Genomic DNA, 18,977 nt, shown 5'->3' on the forward strand with positions numbered 1-18,977 from the left:
CCGCCTGTGGTCTGCATAGTGATGGAAGCCGAGTGCACTGGGGGCCTGGCCGCTTCTCCGTCGCCTCAGGGTAGCGTCCCTGCTCAGGGGTGCCCACCCGCTTGGCTTCATACTTTCTACTCTCCAGCAGCAGCTCACTGTCTGACATGCCCTGTGCTCTTCCTAGGAAGTGGTGTTTGTGCATTCAGCGAGCAGGCAGTGGGTTCAGCGCAGAGCGAGGAGCTGGCCGGTGCCCTGTATCCATTCTCCCACTGAGTGAGGTCAACCCGGGGACCCCCTGGGGGCATCACGCCATCCCCGTAGGCACACGCAGGAGACCGGCCCCCAGCTGGGCCCCTCGGCCGTGACAAAAACCCCAAAGCCCAGGCCCTCTGGGGCGTGCGTCCCCAGTGTGGGTGCTTTTGCCCCAAGGGGGAAAATGTTGGTTTTTGGGGTGCCAAAAGCTCCTACTTTTTAGTGTCAAGCACAGATATGCATATGGAACAGAAGTAGATACACGGTATAGCGGTGGCGTTAAATTCAAATGGAGCAGGTAGGGAAGAACTGTGAGTGGGCACCTGGGCGGGAGCACTGACGGCAGAAAGGTGGAGAAGCCCCGCTCCGGAGCCCCACCAAGGAGCGGCTTCCACATCTGGGCTCTGGCTGGAGTGAAGCCCCCTGGGCTCGGTTCCTGGCTGTCCTCCTGCTTGTCACGTGCACTGGGTGTTTCTTCACCTCTCCAGGCCTCAGTTTCCTCATCTGTAAAGTGGGGGAAGTTGTGAGCACCGGCGAGTTAATCCAGTGAAGCGACAGGACAGTGTCCAGCACTCAGAGTGCGCCCGGGAGGTGACCATCACCCGGCCTCGCGCGGCCCTCTTTCTGGAGGGGGCGTCTGGCTCTTGGCTCTGGCCTCCCTCCGAGAGGGCGCAGAGTAAACCCCGATGAATGCAGATGCGTGCGAGGGCACAGGGAGGGGGAGGGGAGCGGCGTTTGGGAACAGTGAGTGCGGCAGGACAGGAGGCCGGTGGCAGCCCAGGTGAGGCCGCGGACAGCCTCGGGCACAGCCTGCAGGAGGCGGGCTTGGCCCTGAAGGCCTGAGGCCCCCAAAGGCAGGTTTGTGGTTTTCTAACTTGCTCCCCTCAATCCTGAGGAACCTCCCAAGGCATCCGTAACCAGCAGTCAGCTGCTAAAGTTTCCCAAATGCGTGTGTTCTTGGACACGTACTACCAGGTTCCAGGTTATTTCCCTGACAATCACTCTCACTCACCTGGAGCCGACATGCTTTCCTGAGTGAAGAGGAGGTTCCTGGCCACCTCAGCCAGTTCACATGGCCTTGAACCAGACCCTGAGTGCGTGTGGAGGGCCTCCAGGAAGTGTGGGCGGAGTCCAGTCCATTGACATAATTCACTGCCTGAGCTCCCCAAACCCTGGGCCAGGCACTCTGACCGTCCTGCCCACAGAGGAGAGAAGGAGGCGCAGGGAGGTCGAGTGCCTTCCCAAGGCCACACAGCAGGTGAGCGACAGAGCCAGCATTTGGACTCAGCAGTCTGGTCCAAGAGCCTGCAGCTTGAGCCCGCCTGGCCCGTGTGTGCTAGAGTCCCTTGGCAGGAAGGTCACCTGGTGGGAAGGAGTGGGCAGGAGTTTGGAGCTCAGGGCCGTTGGGGAGGGAAAGCTGTGGCCTCCATTTCTGAGTGGCACAGACACCGAAGGGGCTTCATGAGGACAAATGGGACGTGAGGAGGCCTGTGGCCCAGGAGGGAGCAGGTCTCAGCCCCAGTCGGCCTCTAGCAAACCGACAGGTGACAGTTGGCTGCCCAGAGCCGCCCCTCCCTCTGTGCACGGCCGCCTGTGTTGGCACCGTGTGTTAATGTGTCTTGGCCCTTATTCTCTAGGCGAACAGAGGACCAGAGGGAGGAGGAGGAGAGATATAATTGCCATCGGGATGAGCCAGAGCGCATATTTTTAGCGGGACGCAGATGGGCTGCTGGGTGGGTGCGGGGAGGTGCAGGGCAGCGCCACTGTGCCTGGTCGGACGTCACACGCGGTCACAGACACCGACAGGCCTGTCCGATTTCAGCACTCCCTAGCCCCGCGATCCCAGGCAGGTCCTGTGCTTTCTCCGACCCTCGGTTTCCTCATCTGTGATGTAAAGGCATCCGTGCACGCTGCACGGTTCCTGCAGGGTCTGGTGAGATGAGGCACGTGAATCACCCACGATCACACGTGCACGTTTTAGGCACAAGGAGGAAGCCCTGTTTATGGTCACTGTTTATGATCCCCAGCAAGCCATACCTTTAATGAACATGGGGTGGGGGCGGTGCCGCCAGGGTTCAAACCTCAGCCCCTTCCTTTCTATCTCAGGAAGGTTGTTCAGCATTTCTGTGCCTCAGTTTCCCCATTTGTAAAATGGCGACGTCTGCTCTGTCGTGAGCAGTGAGTGAGTTAATGCGTGTGAAGCCTGGCACGTAGGAAGCACCCGGCAGTGTTAGCGACTTTTTACTGTCACCTGTTTCCAGGAAGCCAACTCATCTGTAAACGTGTGCTTCACAGGTTATAGGATGTTGGCGCCTGGTGGTTCAGGGATCAATGCAGCATGGTCTCCTGTGACGTTCTTGGTTCATTCATCTAGCAGAGCGCCCGCCTCCTGTGTGTGGGTGACACGTGCCAGATGCTGGGCGTGGACACAGACAAGGCAGGGAAGAGAACCAGCGAAAGACACAGCCGTCTGGTGGGGAAGGTCCTGAGCGGGAGGAAAGTGAGGGCGGTGGCGTGACCAGCTCGGCTGAAGCTGCCCTGTGGGTTTTGGGCTTACTAGGAATTTGTCTGTAGCTTAGGAGCATTCTCGAACTTTCTGATTTTTATGCTACCAAGGATCTTACTGGTTAAATGTATTTATTCAAATTACAAATGGGCGCAAAATACCCATCAAGTTAGAGAGTGTTATGGATGTGAGTCTGTCCTGGAATCTGGAGTGAGTGGACCTTCCACCCAGTAGCCGTGTGATTCTGCACCAGCCACTTTTCTGTGTCTCGATATCTTCATCTGTTCAACCCCGTGGTGACCATCATGGAGGAGGAGGATGGGATAAGGGTAGGGGCATGCATTCCAAGCTGAGAACAGCCCACGGTGATGTGAGCACTTTTGTTTGTTCCTTAAGTCAGCATCTGAGTGGGGAGGATGAACGGATAAGTGAACGATGTGGTCATGATTCTTTACTGTGCCTGGGCATCAATCACCCACCCAGGATTTTTCATGCACATGAACTCATTTAATTACTTATTATTTATTACGAGTTAAATATCCCAAGCTCCTTTTACAAGCCGAGAAACATCCTCTAAGTGATGGCTTGGAGCCACGCTGCTCTGAGTAACAGCTCTATGTGTGAAAGCAGGCCCTCCGCACCCAGCAGTCTCTCTGTTCCACTGTCCTGCTCTGTGAGGTCCTGGCAGAGCATCCTGGCAGAATCCTGTCTTCTGTTTCTTCCACCAGGGTAAGAACGGATCGCCTGGATCTCCAGGAGACCACGGCACTCCAGGCCAGCCCGTGAGTACTGTCCCACTGCTGTGATGGAATCAGGGCAGGCTTTGAAAGGGTGTGTGGTGTACATCACAGACTGTCTGGTCCCTGTTTCCAGAAGCCTCGGTGGGAAAATACGGTGTTTGGCTGGCAGGAATAGGCTGGAGGCAAGAGGAACTGCGAAGGATGTCTCTCAAAGTTTAAAATACACATGATTATGCACTTGGCTCTCTGTTGTCTACAACCATAGACATCCAACAGGACAAAACTATTGAAGACTAAAAAACAAATGTGTAATAAGGTTGCATGGTAGTTGATTGATGTTTTTAGATGATGGAAGGACAAGGTCAGGCTGACCGACCCTTAGCATCTCAGACAGGGTAAGGGTGCATCATGGGGACGCGTGTAACACAGGTTCGGCTGAAGAGGGTCCTCCTGCTGGTGAGGAGGTGATAACGAGAGCTAACAACGGGTAGGTAGTAGAAAGAGGGTGGCATGAGTAATCAGCAGAGTCCTGGTCACTGGGTAGCAGGTTCGGGATTTGGGGTTCAGGTCTGGTAGATGGGGAGACGTGGTGGGGAAGATTGGTCCTTGATGGGGTCTAGGGGTGGATAAGTGAAAGCCTGTCCGCTAGTCTCCTCCCAGCCCAGCCTCACCGTATATTTATTTGGTAAAATTGGCAGCCCTGTTGAGAAGGCCACATTTATGGTGTGTTGTTCAAGCGACAGATGCGTGGGGTAATGGGCAGAACAGTCTGGCCAGCTGACTGTTGTCACTGTGGAAATGAGGGTGACCAGTCAGTCTTGATTTCCCAGGAAGCTTCCTGGTTGTAGCACTGAAAATCCTGCATCCTGGGAAACCCATCATTCCCAGGCAAACAGGGCCTGGTGGTCCTGATAGAACCCCATCTTCCTGTTGGACCAGGGACAGCCGTGTTAAGGCATCTAACTCCTCAGCACACGTAGTGACGTTCCTTAGGAACCGCTGTGGGAGTCTTGTCACCTCTGCTGAGACGTCACAGACAGGACGGGATTGGGTCCTGAGGCTGATCCGTCCCCAGTGCAGAGCTGACCCCAGAAGAGCTGACCCGCATATGGTGGCTGCCGAGAAAGGTTAAAACTGAAATTCCCGAACACCTTTCCCCAGAAGCGAGCCTGCCGGACCGTAGGACTTGCTGGCCGGTGGGGAAGAGGGACACTGCCTCTTCAGGAGGTTACTTGGAGGGGCCGCATACACAGCAAGGTGTTTTGTTAAATGCTTGTCCCAGTTTGTTTCTGTCGCTTTGAATGGGAGAGCCGTTGACTGTTTACAGGAGATTCTCCCGCACCCCATGGGGTATTCACAGTACCCCCTGTCTCTCCCTAACCCAGCCCCTCCGTTACAGGAAAGGGGTCGTCTTCTGTTTTGTTCACGTGCCAGGCCTTCAGAGTACAGAGGGGTTACGAGGTTTCTGAATCTTCTTGAATTGGCACTTGACCTTGAAGAATTAATGACCTGCTTTCCCTCTGCAGGGCCAGAAGGGAACCAGAGGAGAAGACGGCAGCCCAGGGCTCCCTGGCTTCCTGGGTCCCAGTGGGCCGCAGGTGAGCATAGAACCCTGTTGGGGCATATCCCCGGCTGGGCCATTGATCGCTGTCTCTGCTGGAGCGTGACTTGGGTGAAAATGTCTGTTTTAAAGACAGTCGTGTTATCTGCAACGTGCCGATGCAGCAGAGCTCACTGATATTTTGTTCTGTGTCGTAGGGTGAGCCGGGAGAGAAGGGAGTCCCAGGCAAGGAGGCAAGTACCGTGCACCCCTCTTCTCCTCTTCGTGACCTTTCCTGTGGGAGACACAGGCTCACTTCATGGGCGGGTGACACGTGCTGTCTCATGGGGCCCTGGGCCTAGCAGGGCTCCCACACTTGCTTCTGTGTTCTGCTGTTGCTGTCTGGAAATCCTAATGCTTTCTGAACTAGGGTCCACATTTTCACTTTGCGTAGGGCCCACCAGTTAGGGAGCTGGTCCAGGGGTGCCATCGTGTTACGACCCAGACCGTCATCATCTCTCACCTGGACGTTTGCAGTGACCTCCTAACTGGCTTCCTTGTGTCCGGCCTGCCCCCTGCCCCACTCCCTCCCCACTCCCTCCCCACTCCCTCCCCACTCACCAGCCACAGTGGCCTTCGTAGGACAAACGTGAGATCATGTCAGTTTCTAGTTCAAGCCTCGGCTCTGTCCTCCCCTGGCTCTGTCAACAGAGATGCTCCAGCCCTGGGCACCTCCAGACCTCAGGATGAGCGGGGGCAGGCATGGGAAGGCACGTTTCAGGAGCCACAAGGCCAGGGTGACCGGCGTGTGGACAGCGGGAGGGCGTGACCAGGGCCGGAGCAGGACTCTTGGAGGACCTGCCTTCTCCAGGACACCTTGCCCTCAGCACACAGGCTCCGAGAAGAACCGAGAAGGGCGGAGAGAGATGCCCGCGCAGATGGGATGGCCCTGGTTGAGTGACCACCTTCCTTTGGTTTCATTGCAGGGCGCCCCTGGGAAGCCGGGAGAGCCGGGACCCAGAGGAGAAAGGGTAAGTGGGGCAGGGGGACTGTGTCCAAGGCTTTAGGAAGCAGCCTGGCCTGGGGAGCGGCTCCTGTGGTGGCTTCTCTGTTCTCTCTTCCCCCCCCCCCCCGGAAATTTGTGAACCCCCAGCGGGAGGCTTTTCCCGAGGTTGTAGTCAGTGATGTTGGCTTTTGTCATGGTTTTTTGGTTGTTATTTTAAGGAGTAAAGTCATCGCAATTACGAATTCAAAGGCAAGCATGCCCAGACTTTGACAGATTTCCGTCTCTCCTCTCCGTGTGCGAACGCCTGTGTGTGACACGCTTGGAGCCCAAAGTGCCAATTTGCCAGGAGCCAGATTTGTTCCTGGAGGTGACAAGGGAACAGATTTTCCCATAATGAATCGCCTTGGCGCTGCGCTCAGAAAGCCTTTCTTTACATTGCATTCCTCCAAAAAACAACAGGAAAAAAAAAAAAAATCACTTTTTTTTTTTTTTTTTTTTTTTTGGAAAAAACGCCGGTGAGGGGAGGGGGTGTTCTCTCACCGCTGACAGCTGCTGTTCCCTCCAGGGAAATTAGACATCTCCTCTGCCCGGAGTCCTGCACTTGGTCAGCCGTCACTCCGTCCCACTGTTGCCCGACACGGACGGCACCGCCACCCCACTCCGACCCTCCGTTTGTTTCCCGTGGTCCTGCAAAGAATTTCTCTCTGCTTTCCTCGCACGTTGGATGGGTTAGGAGCTGGCTTTGCCTGCAGGCCGGAGCAAAATGGAAGCAGAGAGTGTCAGGGATTCTCACCCCCCCAGATCTCTCTCCCTCCTCCCTTCCCAGTGACTTTCCTTCCCATGGCTGCTGGTTCCTGAGCGTGGAGCCGGGGGAGGGGCTGTAGCGGGGAAGGCACTGAGGGTCTTGCCACCCAGCAGCTGGCCAGCTCTCCCCGGGGAGCTGCTGCGTGTGGGGCGTGGCTGGGGTTTTGGTTGGGAGCCGGGGAATTCAGACGGCAAGTATGAATCTTCTGGAATACCGAATCAGTACATAGAATCTTCTCGAATACCGAGTCAATAATGGCGAGTTGCCTTCCCTGGTTAAGTTGCCTTCCCCTGTTTCGTGGAACGTTGCCAGATAGCGGTCAGGTTCCCCGTGCCTTGGACTCCAGAGAACATTTGAAATGTGGGACAAGTCCTCCCACGGCAAAGGGAGGTTGAGACGTTTAAAGAATAGGAAATGCCATACCACAAGCCTTGGCATTGAGGTGCACGAAGCACCAGGACTCTCCTAGACCCCTAAACTTGAGATCACCCACGGATGGCAATGTCCCCATGAAATGCATCACCTTCGAGAAATTTAGGTGACCCCCTCAAATCTGGCTAAATGCCTTTTTTAATTCACTGCCCTTTCTGTTATTGTTGAAAAAGCAATACAGACACGTAGTTAAACAATACAAATTGCAGAAAAGTGGCTGCAGTGACGACTAGGTGCCCTTCCACCGGGCCCTCTGGTCCCCGTCCCCTGCCCAGGTCGGTCGCTGTACACGTCCTCTGTATCTTGCCCTAGTCCGTGCGCGCAGAACCACGTGGGGTGTGCGTGTCAACATGCGTATTACTAGATCCCCGGCAACATATCAGACTTTTTCCACTGTTTTGCTCTTTTCGTTTTTCGTTTTTCATGCGTGTATGTGGCAGATGGTCTCATAACTGCACCGTCTTCCTTTTCCGTGGCTCTAGGTCACGCCCATAGCCGTGTCCCATGTCCGGTTACCATCTGTGGCTCGTCTTTTTCTTGCTGTTTCCCCCCCTCTGCTGCCTCCAAGCGGTGGAGTTTTTACACCCTGAGGCTGTTAGCGTGGCCGCCGTATTTTCAGACTCTCCGACCACTGAGGCTGGCCGGTCAGACACCCAGTAGCAGATAGGGCAGAGGAATGGACCGTCCGGTGGTTGCCATGGCTCCCAGATCATTGATCCAGGACTTCAGTCCTCGGGCCAGCGATGGGGAGAAAGCGGTCCCAGGCAGTGTCATTCTCTGCGGGCCCCCTAGGGCTGAGAGGAGGGGGCAGATTCCCTGCGGGTGAGACACCTCTGGCTGACGAGCGCCACCATCCCTCCAGCTGACGGAGAACAAAACTGGGCCTGAAGTGGGCCAGCAGCTCCGGCAGTCGGGCTCAGCGGCTGGCCTTCTCTAGCCAGGCAGGTGGAGCTGCGCTACGGGGACAGAGCACGGGATTGGGATTTGGAAATCAGAGCTCGTGTCTTGTCCTCTGCAGACCACCAGTGTGATGTGGGCAGGTAGCTTTGTCTCTCTGGGCCCTCGTGTCCTGGTCTGTGCCATCAGACTTGAGTCATGGGCCTGCCAGGGCCGAGGTCCCCTTTCCACCGCTGAGGAGGCAAAGGGCCGGGAGAGTCCCTCCTGCAGCCGCACGTCTTGTCTGGCCTGGGGGCACCTCCTAGGCCTTTGCTCACTGAAGCACTTCTTTCCTCCCCTAGGGAGATCCTGGCATCAAAGGTGACAAAGGACCCCCCGGTGGGAAGGGCCAGCCTGGAGACCCTGGGATCCCAGGCCACAAAGGTCACACAGGCCTAATGGGCCCCCAGGGACTACCTGGGGAGAACGGGCCGGCCGGGCCGCCGGGGCCCCCGGGCCAGCCAGGATTTCCAGGACTGAGGGTAAGGATATTGGCGATGCCTCAGACTTGGGGCTCCTTGGGGCTGAAGGGGAAGCCCGCGAGGTGTGTGGGCTTCAGAGGGACCAGGTTACAGATCCCAGGAACCTGCGTGACCCGGGGCAGGTTACTTCTCCTCCCTGAGCCTGCCCTTCCGCATCTGCCAAAAGGGGAGAGGAGAACCTCCCTCCCGACGGTCCGCTGTGATGGTTGAAGGAGATAACACGCATGGCTTACGAAGGGCTCCAGAGTAGTCCCTCTCTCTCAGTGTGCTGCATCCCCGAGGCTCCACTCCTCGGGCTGTCGCGCCCTTCTGCCCCAGGACCCGGTACCGCAGGCCACTGAGAAGATGCAGCCAGATCTCAGTGACCAGAGCTTCCCGCGGGGACGGCTGGCTGTCCATCCCGTGCCCGGCTCTGCCTCTCTCCTGTCTGCCTGTCTGGGGTACTCGTTCTTCCCTTTGGGTCTAGCTTTTCCCAAATGTAAAAGGAAAGGCTTGTTTAGAGCAGTTTTTTTTCTTTGAACATACTGTATTCTCGTGGCAGATCTCTGATTTTTCACAGACTTGTAGCATCGGCACACGCTGGCTGTAGAGAGATAAAGGCAGAGCTTGGTGGACGTGTCAGTGGGGGCTGGTTGCCAGGTCCCCGTGACCTCCCCACCCCGCCTCTGCAGCCTGCGTGGCCCGCGGGGGACCCTCCGGTTCCTCAGAGCACAGGCTTACATGGTCTTCAGTGCCCCCACCTGCTCTGAGGTTCTGTGTCACTGTCCCTGCCAGGGCGCCCGTGGCCAGCCTGAGCTTCCACCACCGTGAAAGAGGCCAGGCAGCCAGATCCTGTCCCTCGGCCAGGTGTGGGTGCTGGCGGACTCAGTGGGCTTCCAGAAGCCCCCCACCCCTCCTCCGAGTCTTTGCCAAGTTCTCCTGCTGCTGTGGGTAGTGGTGGACATTCTGGGACTAACCTAAAAGATTATTGGCCAGAAAGGCAAACAAGAGAATAAGGGCACGGAGCCCATCTCACGCTGTGCCAGACGCTGGGGCTGCGGAGATGAGCACAGTAAAGCCCCCAGCCTTGGGGGTGGACACCGCCCCGAAGGGCTCTGATGACGAGGGGGGAGCCCACTGCGGCAGCAGGTCTGCTCGTGGATCTGTCTAAGAATCGCACGTCGCCATGGGCACCTGGAGGTGGCGCCCGCCTTCTCTGACCCCTGACCCATCGGTTTCTGTGACCAGAGCAGGGCAAGCCAGACCCTGGGGACCAGAGCAGCCAAGTGACCAGTGGGAGGAAATCAAACACGATTTCACGCAGGAGGCAGCCTGTGAGCGGGTCCTGCAGGAAGACGGCGCTTTGGCAGGGAGAGATTCAGAGCAGACCTCCCGGGTCCAGAGCTGGGGAAGGGGTTTGTGCAGGAAGGAGGGGGAGCGGGGGCCTCAGAGAGAAAGGGGTCCAGGTCACCATACATGACGGGATAACGCCGCCTGCATGGCGGGGAGCGGGGAGGTGGTTCTGGGTGTAAAAGGGATTGAACTAGGGAGCTGTGGTGTAGGGAGCTGTGACTGTCGTGGCTTCCCGAGCCATCGGAGGTCTCAGGAGGCGAGGGTTCCTGGGAAGATGAACAACTCCGCCTTCCCTCCCTCCTAGGGGGAGTCTCCATCCATGGACATCCTGCGGCGGCTCATCCGAGAAGAAGTGGAGAAGCAGCTGGAAAGTGAGTAGCTGGGCTTTATCACAGCCCTGTAGGTCGGGTCCTGGGTGCTTTTAAGAGCCCCAGGAAGCAGCTGGAAAGTGAGTACCTGGGCTTTATCATAGCCCTGTAGGTCGGGTCCTGGGTGCTTTTAAGAGCCCCAGGAAGCAGTCCTTCAGGACTTCTGCAGCCTGGTTGGAAAAGGCAGCCCAAGAGCAGCTCCAGTAGCAATCAGGGTCGAGGCACACCTTGCAGGCTCCAGCCAGCCTCATCTGGCACAGATCCTGCTCCAAGCTTCTCTTCAGGGAAGCTTGAATTGCCACTGCTTGATTACCTCTAGGAAGCTCACCATCTACAGAACAAGCTTCTCATGATCATTTCTTCTGTGCACTCAGTTGTATATCTAATGAGGAAGCAGCTTCGACAGGCCTGCAATGGGCCTCTTAGAACTCACAGCCCGGGGAAGAGACAGAGATATAAACAGACAAGGCGGCTTCAGTACAGTGAGAAATTCCTGCGGTTTAATTTGGCACAGGGGGTGTTGAAGAGGATGGATGAAAGTACCTAGGATAGCTCAGGGTGCGGACAGGTGAGGAAGGGCTTCCTGGAGGAGGGGCCATGTGAGCTGAAAGCAAGGACAAGATCCCAGGCCTTTGGAACAGCATGTGCAGAGACCCTGAGGGGGGCCTGAACACACAGTGCTTTCAAGGAACTAGAATCCTCTTAATCCTACCGCACTGGATTTACTGTGAAATCTCAGTCTTGCCTGAGCCCCATACACAGCAGGTGCTCAGGAAGGGAGAGAGATGGGAAGGTAATAGTAATAACACCAGCATGCAGGGCCGGCCCTATGTCGGGTGGAGTCCTCAGCACTCACACATGTTAACTCGTGGAAGCCTCGGTGAGCCTGTGAGGCGTGTATGATTGTTAGGATCAGAGAGGCTAAGGAACTTAACTGAGGCCGAAGAGCTGGGAAGTGTCTGACCAGGGTTTGCATGCAGGCAACCGAGCTGCAGAATCCAGGCTCTTAACCATCACGTTCTCTCAACCAGTGACCATCCCCACTGCCCTCTGTGTGGGAAACTGTTAGGGGAAGAAAGTCACAGACAACTCTGTAGTAAGGAAGATCGGAAACCCACTGCTATTCCCAGGCACGGATGGACAAATGGGAAGGACGTGTTTATTCATGGGGTGGTGTCTCAGACAGTTATTCTGCACCTGGCACATGCCAGACTCTAAGTGGGGTAGGGGACACAGCACCGAACAAGATGACCCTCTTTCCTGCCCTCTTGGGGTGCCCAGGTGAGCATGGTCTGTCCCCCTACGCAGGAGAACCAAAGACGATGCCCCGGAGTGGACAGCACAGAGCTGGGGTTGGTGGAAAGGAAACCAAAGGCTGGCACGGTGACTCCCACCCGGCGGGGTGGGTCCTGAGGGCTCCCGCGTGGCGGTCCCCACGTTCTGCCTTCCGAGGGTTGGATTAATCGGTGACAGGAAGGGCCTCCGCCTGTGAGGAGTGTCCAGCCCTTGGGCAGAGACAAGCCCTGTTTTGAACTAGTTTAACTGGAGCGTCTGCTGGGCTGAGTCCTTTCTTCCAAATAATCTTTTGAGGAGGAAACATCAGCTCCACTTTCAAGATGAGAGAATCAAGGCTCAGAGAAGTGAAGCGTGAGGCCAGCTCTCAGCGCTAGAGCACAACCCTCCCGCGCCCGTGCATGAGACGCCGGGGAGGAGCTGCCGTGGGAAGCCAGCCCAGCGGGCTGTCAGAAGCCCCCCGACTCTGCCTTGGTTCTGCCACCAAGGTACCGGGAGGGTGTCAGCATGCCTCTCTGGGCTGGGTCACACCCCCTGCAAGATGAAGGGCTTGGCCTGATTGTCTGGACCGTATGGCCAACAAAGCAGAAGCCGTTGGTGGCCCTCGGGTGGGCTCTGTATGCCCAGTGCAGAAGAAGGGCGTGGCGGCCGGCAGTTGGACCTCTGGGGGTTTTGAATCAATTCTGTAATCTTCATGTTTCAGACGCCTAAGGATCGTTAGTGATGTCATACCCAGCCCCTCATTTATAGATGAGGAACTCAACGCTTAGAGAGGAGTAGTCCCTAAGCTGCTCTGTGTAAGCCACTTAAATCCCACCCACCCCCACCGGCCTCAGTTTCCCCAAACTGACAGTTACAACAGCAACTTCTGCTGCTGCTATTACTGCCGTCAGTGGCGCCTCGATCACAGCCGCGATGTCCACGCAGAACTTAGCTTGTTCCAGGAGCAGTTTTCAACGCCTTGTCTCATCTGCTCCGTCCTCACACCAGCCCAGTGGGGTGGCGGTTATTTCATTGCATCCATTTTGCAGAAGAGACAACGAAGGCTAAGAGAGGTCAAGTAGCTCGCCCAGGGCCATGCAGCCGGCGGTGGCTGCCTTGGGACCCCGGCCCAGGCCGCGTGGCTCCAGAGGCCGTGGCTGTGTGTACAGGTGCCGTGCAGTGCGCTCTTGATGTCGTTGCTCTTGCTCTTGCTCTGCAGCTCTTACTGTCTCCCCGGGGCTGAGCTTGGCAGTGAGCTGCCATCCTGTCTTTGGTCCTTTATCCCTCCTTCATGAAATGTCTCTCTGTTTTTCCTACTCCACAGCCAAACTCGCCTACCTCCTGGCCCAGATGCCCTCAGCGCACACCAAGGCCTCTCAAGGCAGACCCGGGCCCCCAGGGCCCCCTGGAAAAGATGGGCTTCCAGGTCGGGCAGGCCCCATGGGGGAGCCAGGACGGCCTGGGCAGGGGGGTCTGGAGGGACCCTCTGGGCCCATAGGTCCCAAAGGTGAGTGAGGACCCAGGAAGGTGTGCTTTGTACACGACACGAGGGCTGAGAAGGAACCAGGGTGCGTGGCACGCGTGCCACTGAACATGCATGATTCAGCCTGTTCTTCTCCCCTACAGCCTGCCGACACCCTGCATTGTGGCATCACGTAATTTCTTCCTATGCAGAAGAGGGTTGCATACTTGACATTTTTGCAAAATGATGCTTCTGCCGGGAGGACTGAGTCTGTTTCCTCCTACTGTCTTTTCTCTCTCCATCTCCACTGCTCAAGTGCCAGGGAGTAGCACAAAATGCCCTCTTTTTCCCCTTTCGAGCTGGGAAGTCAGTGAGGAATAAGACATTTAATCTCCAGGCAAATGGGCGTTAAACACCAGCTCTACGTGTGAATCAAGTGGTTTGAGCTGAAGCTGGACATGACTGCCAGCTCTCCTGCCCTCAGAGAGGTGCCTCACCTGGACGCAGCTGCTCCCGGCAACAGGGAGTCTCTCCTTCAAGGGGCAGCGCCTGCCCCACTTAACACAGCGCACTGTGGAAGCAGGTCGGAAGGCACTCTCTTTGCAGGCAGACAGATGTGAAAGGGCAGGAAAGGGCATGAGCCCAAACTCACCAACCTGATCATTCAGCCTTTCTCTCTGGCAAGGAATAAGCATGGGGTGGGGAAGAAGCGGTGCTGTGATCTCAGCTGCCACTTGGTGACTGAGGTGCTGTGATCTCAGCTGCCACTTGGTGACTGAGGTGGGGGGAATGCATGCCCCTAACATCTTCCTCTTTCAATCTTCCATTCCTTAATTCTTTTTTTTTTTTTTTGGTTGCTGCAAGGTTTGTGGGATCTTAGTTCCCCGACCAGGGATTGAACCCACGCCCTAGGCAGCAAAAGCTCAGAGTCCTAACCACTGGACCACCAGGGAATTCCCTCTTAATTCTTTATTCATTGATTTATTCCTTGTAATGTTTCTCCTACTGAACTTTTTGTTAAGTGTGTGTCCAAGTCCTACTTCTTTTGGTTCGTAAAACAAAATACATGAAATCAATGTCAACAAGAAAACATAAAGCATAGAAAACATCAGACTATGACAAAAGACTGACCAAATGTAGTAATCATAACAATAAATAAGAGTGGCCTAAAATCTCCATGAACTAGCAAAATTTCAATTTGGATTACAAAAGAAAATATCATATGTTGCATACAGGAAATATTCTGGAAGCAACATAGCAAAAAAGGAATGATGAAAAAAAAGTTGAGAGAGGCAGTTTAATCAAGTTTGTGTAGTATTAACCCAAATATAATCTCAAATATCCTCCCGGGGGAATGGACCCTCTTTCTTCTGAACATCTATTAGGATTTTAAATTCCTGTGATTATTAGGACTTATCTGACTCTGCTTCACATTAGAATGTTCTTTGTGCCCTGCTTCATCTGTCTTATTAGAATTCAAGCTTCTTGAGAGTAGAGCTGTGTCTTATGTACATGCAGGTTTGTTTATCACCCAGCTCCTCCTTGATAAAGATTCAAGTAAAATGCTTTTAGAACATGGTGAAGAGTAGGCATATGTGAGTGGATGTGTATGGAAATATGTGTTTGTATACAAGAGAGTGTGGGTGTGAACATTTGGGTGCCTGTGTTTGATGTGTTCATCAGTGTATGCATATTTTTGCTAAAATATGTGCGAATGTACGTACGCGTATGTGTAATTGGGTAGTTACGCACTTGAGTGAAGGTTTACGTGTATATATGTGTATTTGAGCAAATGTTTAGAGGGAGTGTCCAATTATTTTGGTGTTCACATGGGTGTCTTTCTGAATGCAAGTGTGTGCTTGAGTGTGCGTGTGAGTGTGTGAACGGGAGCTAGGGGTGCGAGTGTGTGCTTGAGTGTGTGTGTGTGTGAACGGGAGCTAGGGGTCCGAGCGTGAGGGGCATGCGAGCCGTGGAAAGCACACCAGCAGTGCTGGCCCTGCCCCCCGCATGGCGGGGCTCCCTCTCTCTGCCACCATCCTGGGTCTCTACCATCAAAGCTGCATGTTTCTCTCACCAGGTGAGCGAGGAGCCAAAGGTGACCCAGGTGAACCTGGAGTTGGCCTCCGAGGCCAGGTGGGGCCTGCCGGGATCCCAGGTAGGAGCGGGCGCCGGGCTCGCAGGTTGGGGGGGGCCCTCCAGCAGGGAGTGAGCCGCACGGGGCGGCCCTCCCCGCTGCATCGCCAGGGGCCTTGGGAGCGGCTGGGAGAAAGGGCTGGCTTAACTACTGACGAGGCGGAACCCAGATTTGTTTTATTACATCTTTCTAAAACGTCAGCTTCTTGGCTCACTGTGCAAACTGTAGTATATCCCATGAGTTCCTGAGGTGTATCCCGTGAATTAAAAGTCCTGTGAAATGGTCCTGAAGAAAACTGATTTGGCCTTAAATAAGTCAGGACAGTGCTGGGAACCGTGCTTCTCTTTCAGACGTTCCTAGTACAAATTAACTTCTTTGGTGCAGTGCTAAGGGACCTTGCATAAAAAAATAATGTTTATTTCAGTTAAACCAACATTTTGCAAGCTCACTTGAATGTAGAATGCTTTTTCTTTCACTATGTAATTTAATACCCTGTCACTGTTCTCAGAACACATTTTGGAGAACGCTGGCCACATGGCAGGGTGGCCAGCCATCCTGGCCTTTCTGGGGCTGTGGGGTTCCTGGGACATGGCCCTTTGAGCTTTAAAACCTGAACAAGCTGGCCACCCTATCTAATGGCTGTATGGGACTAACTCTAGAACACAGCAGTATCGCATGCCAAGATGAGGTGTGGAAGAACTCAGACTGAATTGTTATCAAACTCCACCTCATTAAGGCTTCTATTTTTATTTAATTTTACTTTATATGATTCCCCGTGGTCATTTCTGAATATTAGGTCTGCAGGTCATTTTATTTTTAGTACTTATATCTTCTTGATTTTCCAAAGTTCCTATGGTGGAAATGTATTGTTATTCTCATGAGAGAAGATAACAAGACATACGTTATACATATCTGTGATAGCTTGCCTACTTTTCAATAGCTTAAAATATTAAGAATATTTTAAAAATAAGGCAATTCCAAATAAAGATTACAAGGCCAAACAGAAAGCATTGTGATGGGGGAGATAATTTTACCAACGTGAGGCTGAGATAATGACTAGATTTCAGTGTTTCCCACCTGAAGGAATGAACAACACTGCTGGCTCAAAACTCAGTCGAGGCATGAATACAATAGATTAAATAACTGCTACTAAAGCATGAACAGAATTCATGCAATGTCCAAAGATCATTTAAAGGGAAAAGTTTACTTTTTGTTTATTTTATGGAGGGACTCAGATTTTGTAACAAGGTGATTACTAAGACTTAAGGAAGAATATCACTGTTAAGGTTAACTACGACACTTAGCACTGAGCTTCCCAGTTGCCAAAGCAAAAAGGGAGATCGATTACCTATGACATTATGATGCTTAATAAATGGAGGCATGGAAGTTTGTTTCAAGTAAACAACCTAAATGGGAAGAGAATTTAAAAAAGGATACACGTATATGTATAACTGAATCACTTTGCTCTATACCTGAAACTAACACAACATTGTTAATCAACTGTACTCCAATATGAAATTAAAAGTTAAAGAAAAAAAAAGATTTAACCAACAAAAAAAGAAAATTTGTCTTAGGTAGTATTTTCTGGATCTAAATTTTGGGCTGTCAGTTACTTACTTCCTACTTACATTGTCTTTGACTCTGATTTGCAGAGTAGTTTAATGTAGTCCATGTATGTGGTTCAAATTTAACATATAGATAAAGCCTAGAAACTACAGAATAAATGGCACCATTTAGATATTGGCTAATGGAATGTGGCTAGGTATCTCCAAGGATACATGAATTGCGGCTGATGGTTAATGGGGAGGACTTGGTGTCCCAACTCAGATGCGTCTCCTAGAACCAGACACAGACAGTCTGGTTTCTCTTTTCCTTGTAACAGAGGATGCATTCCCTACCTGGCCTCCCTCTCCCCTTGTGTATTTCTCTCCTCTGGCACCCTGATTACTGTCCTAATCCAAACCGTTAAGGCAACCCTTTTCCTGCAAAGCAAGGTGTCCACATTTCCTGCTACCTGGTGTCCGTGTGGACCATTCTGATCTCTCCAGGCAGGGCGCCCAGACCATGGGGTGTTCTGAGGTTGTTGAGTCTTCAGTTCATACTGAATGGAAGTAGCGAGATCAGGGCTCATTTGCTGCAGAACAAACTTGAACCACCTTCTGTCTCTTTTGCTCCTTGGGCCAGGTCAACCCGGGGAACCTGGCTATGCTAAAGATGGGCTGCCCGGGGGTCCCGGTCCTCAAGGGGAGACAGGACCAGCTGGACACCCTGGCCCCCCAGGACCCCCCGGCCCCCCTGGCCAGTGTGACCCCTCCCAGTGTGCCTACTTCGCCAGCCTCGCTGCTGCTCGACCTGGTAATGTGAAGGGCCCCTAGAAGAGTCCCGAATGCCAGGAGACGGCGGTGGATTTCTGAAACTTGAACGCAGAGCCCGATGGGAAGCAGAGGTCTTGAGACATTTCAGCCTTGTGGTTTTTTTTTTTCTTTCTTTCTTTTATCATTTGTTTTTGTCTTATTTTCTTGAGAGACCTCAACATTATTAAAACCAACAGATGCTGCCGGTCGGTCAGATTATTATTATTATTGTTGTTGTTGTTAATTATTATTATTATTTCATATGGTAATGCTTTTCGAGTTTTTCCCCTCTCCTCTCAAGTTGGGAAAACTTGATTCGTGGGGCAGGGGATTGTTTGTTTCTCGTTCTTCTGACAGCCCCCATTTGAAGCGTAGCTGCCAGTTTTAAGGAAACTCTCGGTGCTATAAACCCCGACCAGACACTTGCCAAACTTACCTCTTTCCTCAAAAGGAAACTTTAAGAAAATGAGGCAATGGGCTTCTATTCTTGATTGTGCCCAGAGGTCGCCCAGGGAGAAATTATCCACCAGTCGCTACTTCCCAGGAGAGATAAGTAAAGCAGGAAGAGAAGGAGTTTGCAGACATGAAGAACATTCTCTCCTCCTGATGGAAAGTGCACGCAGAAGAGCACAGGATCCCTCCTCTGGGAGCCAACTCAGCGCCTCAGTGTTTCAAACCTGCGGAAGTGAAACACTGTCGCGTGGCTGGCAGCAGCTTCCTGGAATCCCACGTCTGCACCAAAAATGCGGGAGCCGGTGTGGAAAGAGTAGGCCCTGTGTGTTAATTTGGCTTCTGAGCCGTGGACAGAACTCCCCCCTGCCCCTCACTGTTGGTTTCACTCTAATTTTGAAATAAGGGGGTCCAGAGACCACTCCCATGTGTTTTCCTGATGGTGGGCAATTGGCCGGGGTGCTGGCCAGAGCTGGGAAATGTGTGCCTCCAGCTTCTGGCTCTGAAATAAATGGCATCGAGTGTGTGTGTGTAAATGACATGCCCAGCTTGAACAGGTGCTCAATAAATCCAAGTTTCCTTCTCTTCAGTTTCCCGTGACGATTCCTTTCTTATCGCCAGCATCTGCCCCGCGTAAAGCCCTCGAGGCCGGGGTTGCATCGTTTTCCCCGGGGGGCCCAGCCCAGAGCCATGGTCCAGTCCCCGTGCTGAATGCACACGTGGGTGAGCTAGTGCGCGTGACCGTGCCGGTTCCTGGGCAGCGTACTTATCCAGCACCTCCTTTTTATCACCTGTGTGCTAGATGCCTCTAATCAATTTAGGAACCCGGAGTACAGACATCCAAAGATGTTGGAAGGTTCCATACGTAGAGAAATATTGCCACAATTTAAAAATAGGATCCAAGACCTACTTCTCTCATCC

The 18,977-nt window shown here is 53.5% G+C and overlaps 1 protein-coding gene across 2 annotated transcripts in view; it reads left to right on the plus strand.

The window, feature by feature from the left end:
* COL22A1 (collagen type XXII alpha 1 chain) overlaps positions 1-18,645 on the plus strand; it is a 263,198-nt gene extending 244,553 nt beyond the window's left edge. For both annotated transcript variants that reach the window (XM_082364599.1, XM_082364598.1), the window contains 9 exons: positions 3,469-3,522; positions 5,007-5,078; positions 5,239-5,274; positions 6,007-6,051; positions 8,502-8,681; positions 10,318-10,384; positions 12,981-13,163; positions 15,196-15,273; positions 17,437-18,645. In XM_082364599.1, the coding sequence (XP_082220725.1) occupies positions 3,469-3,522; positions 5,007-5,078; positions 5,239-5,274; positions 6,007-6,051; positions 8,502-8,681; positions 10,318-10,384; positions 12,981-13,163; positions 15,196-15,273; positions 17,437-17,627 (906 nt within the window). In that variant the 3' untranslated portion in view covers positions 17,628-18,645. The remainder of the gene's footprint in view (positions 1-3,468; positions 3,523-5,006; positions 5,079-5,238; positions 5,275-6,006; positions 6,052-8,501; positions 8,682-10,317; positions 10,385-12,980; positions 13,164-15,195; positions 15,274-17,436) is intronic.
* Positions 18,646-18,977: the final 332 nt, after the last annotated feature.

This window comes from Balaenoptera borealis (assembly GCF_965194805.1).
Source record: "Balaenoptera borealis genome assembly, chromosome: 17".
NCBI classification, from domain to species: Eukaryota; Metazoa; Chordata; class Mammalia; order Artiodactyla; family Balaenopteridae; genus Balaenoptera; species Balaenoptera borealis.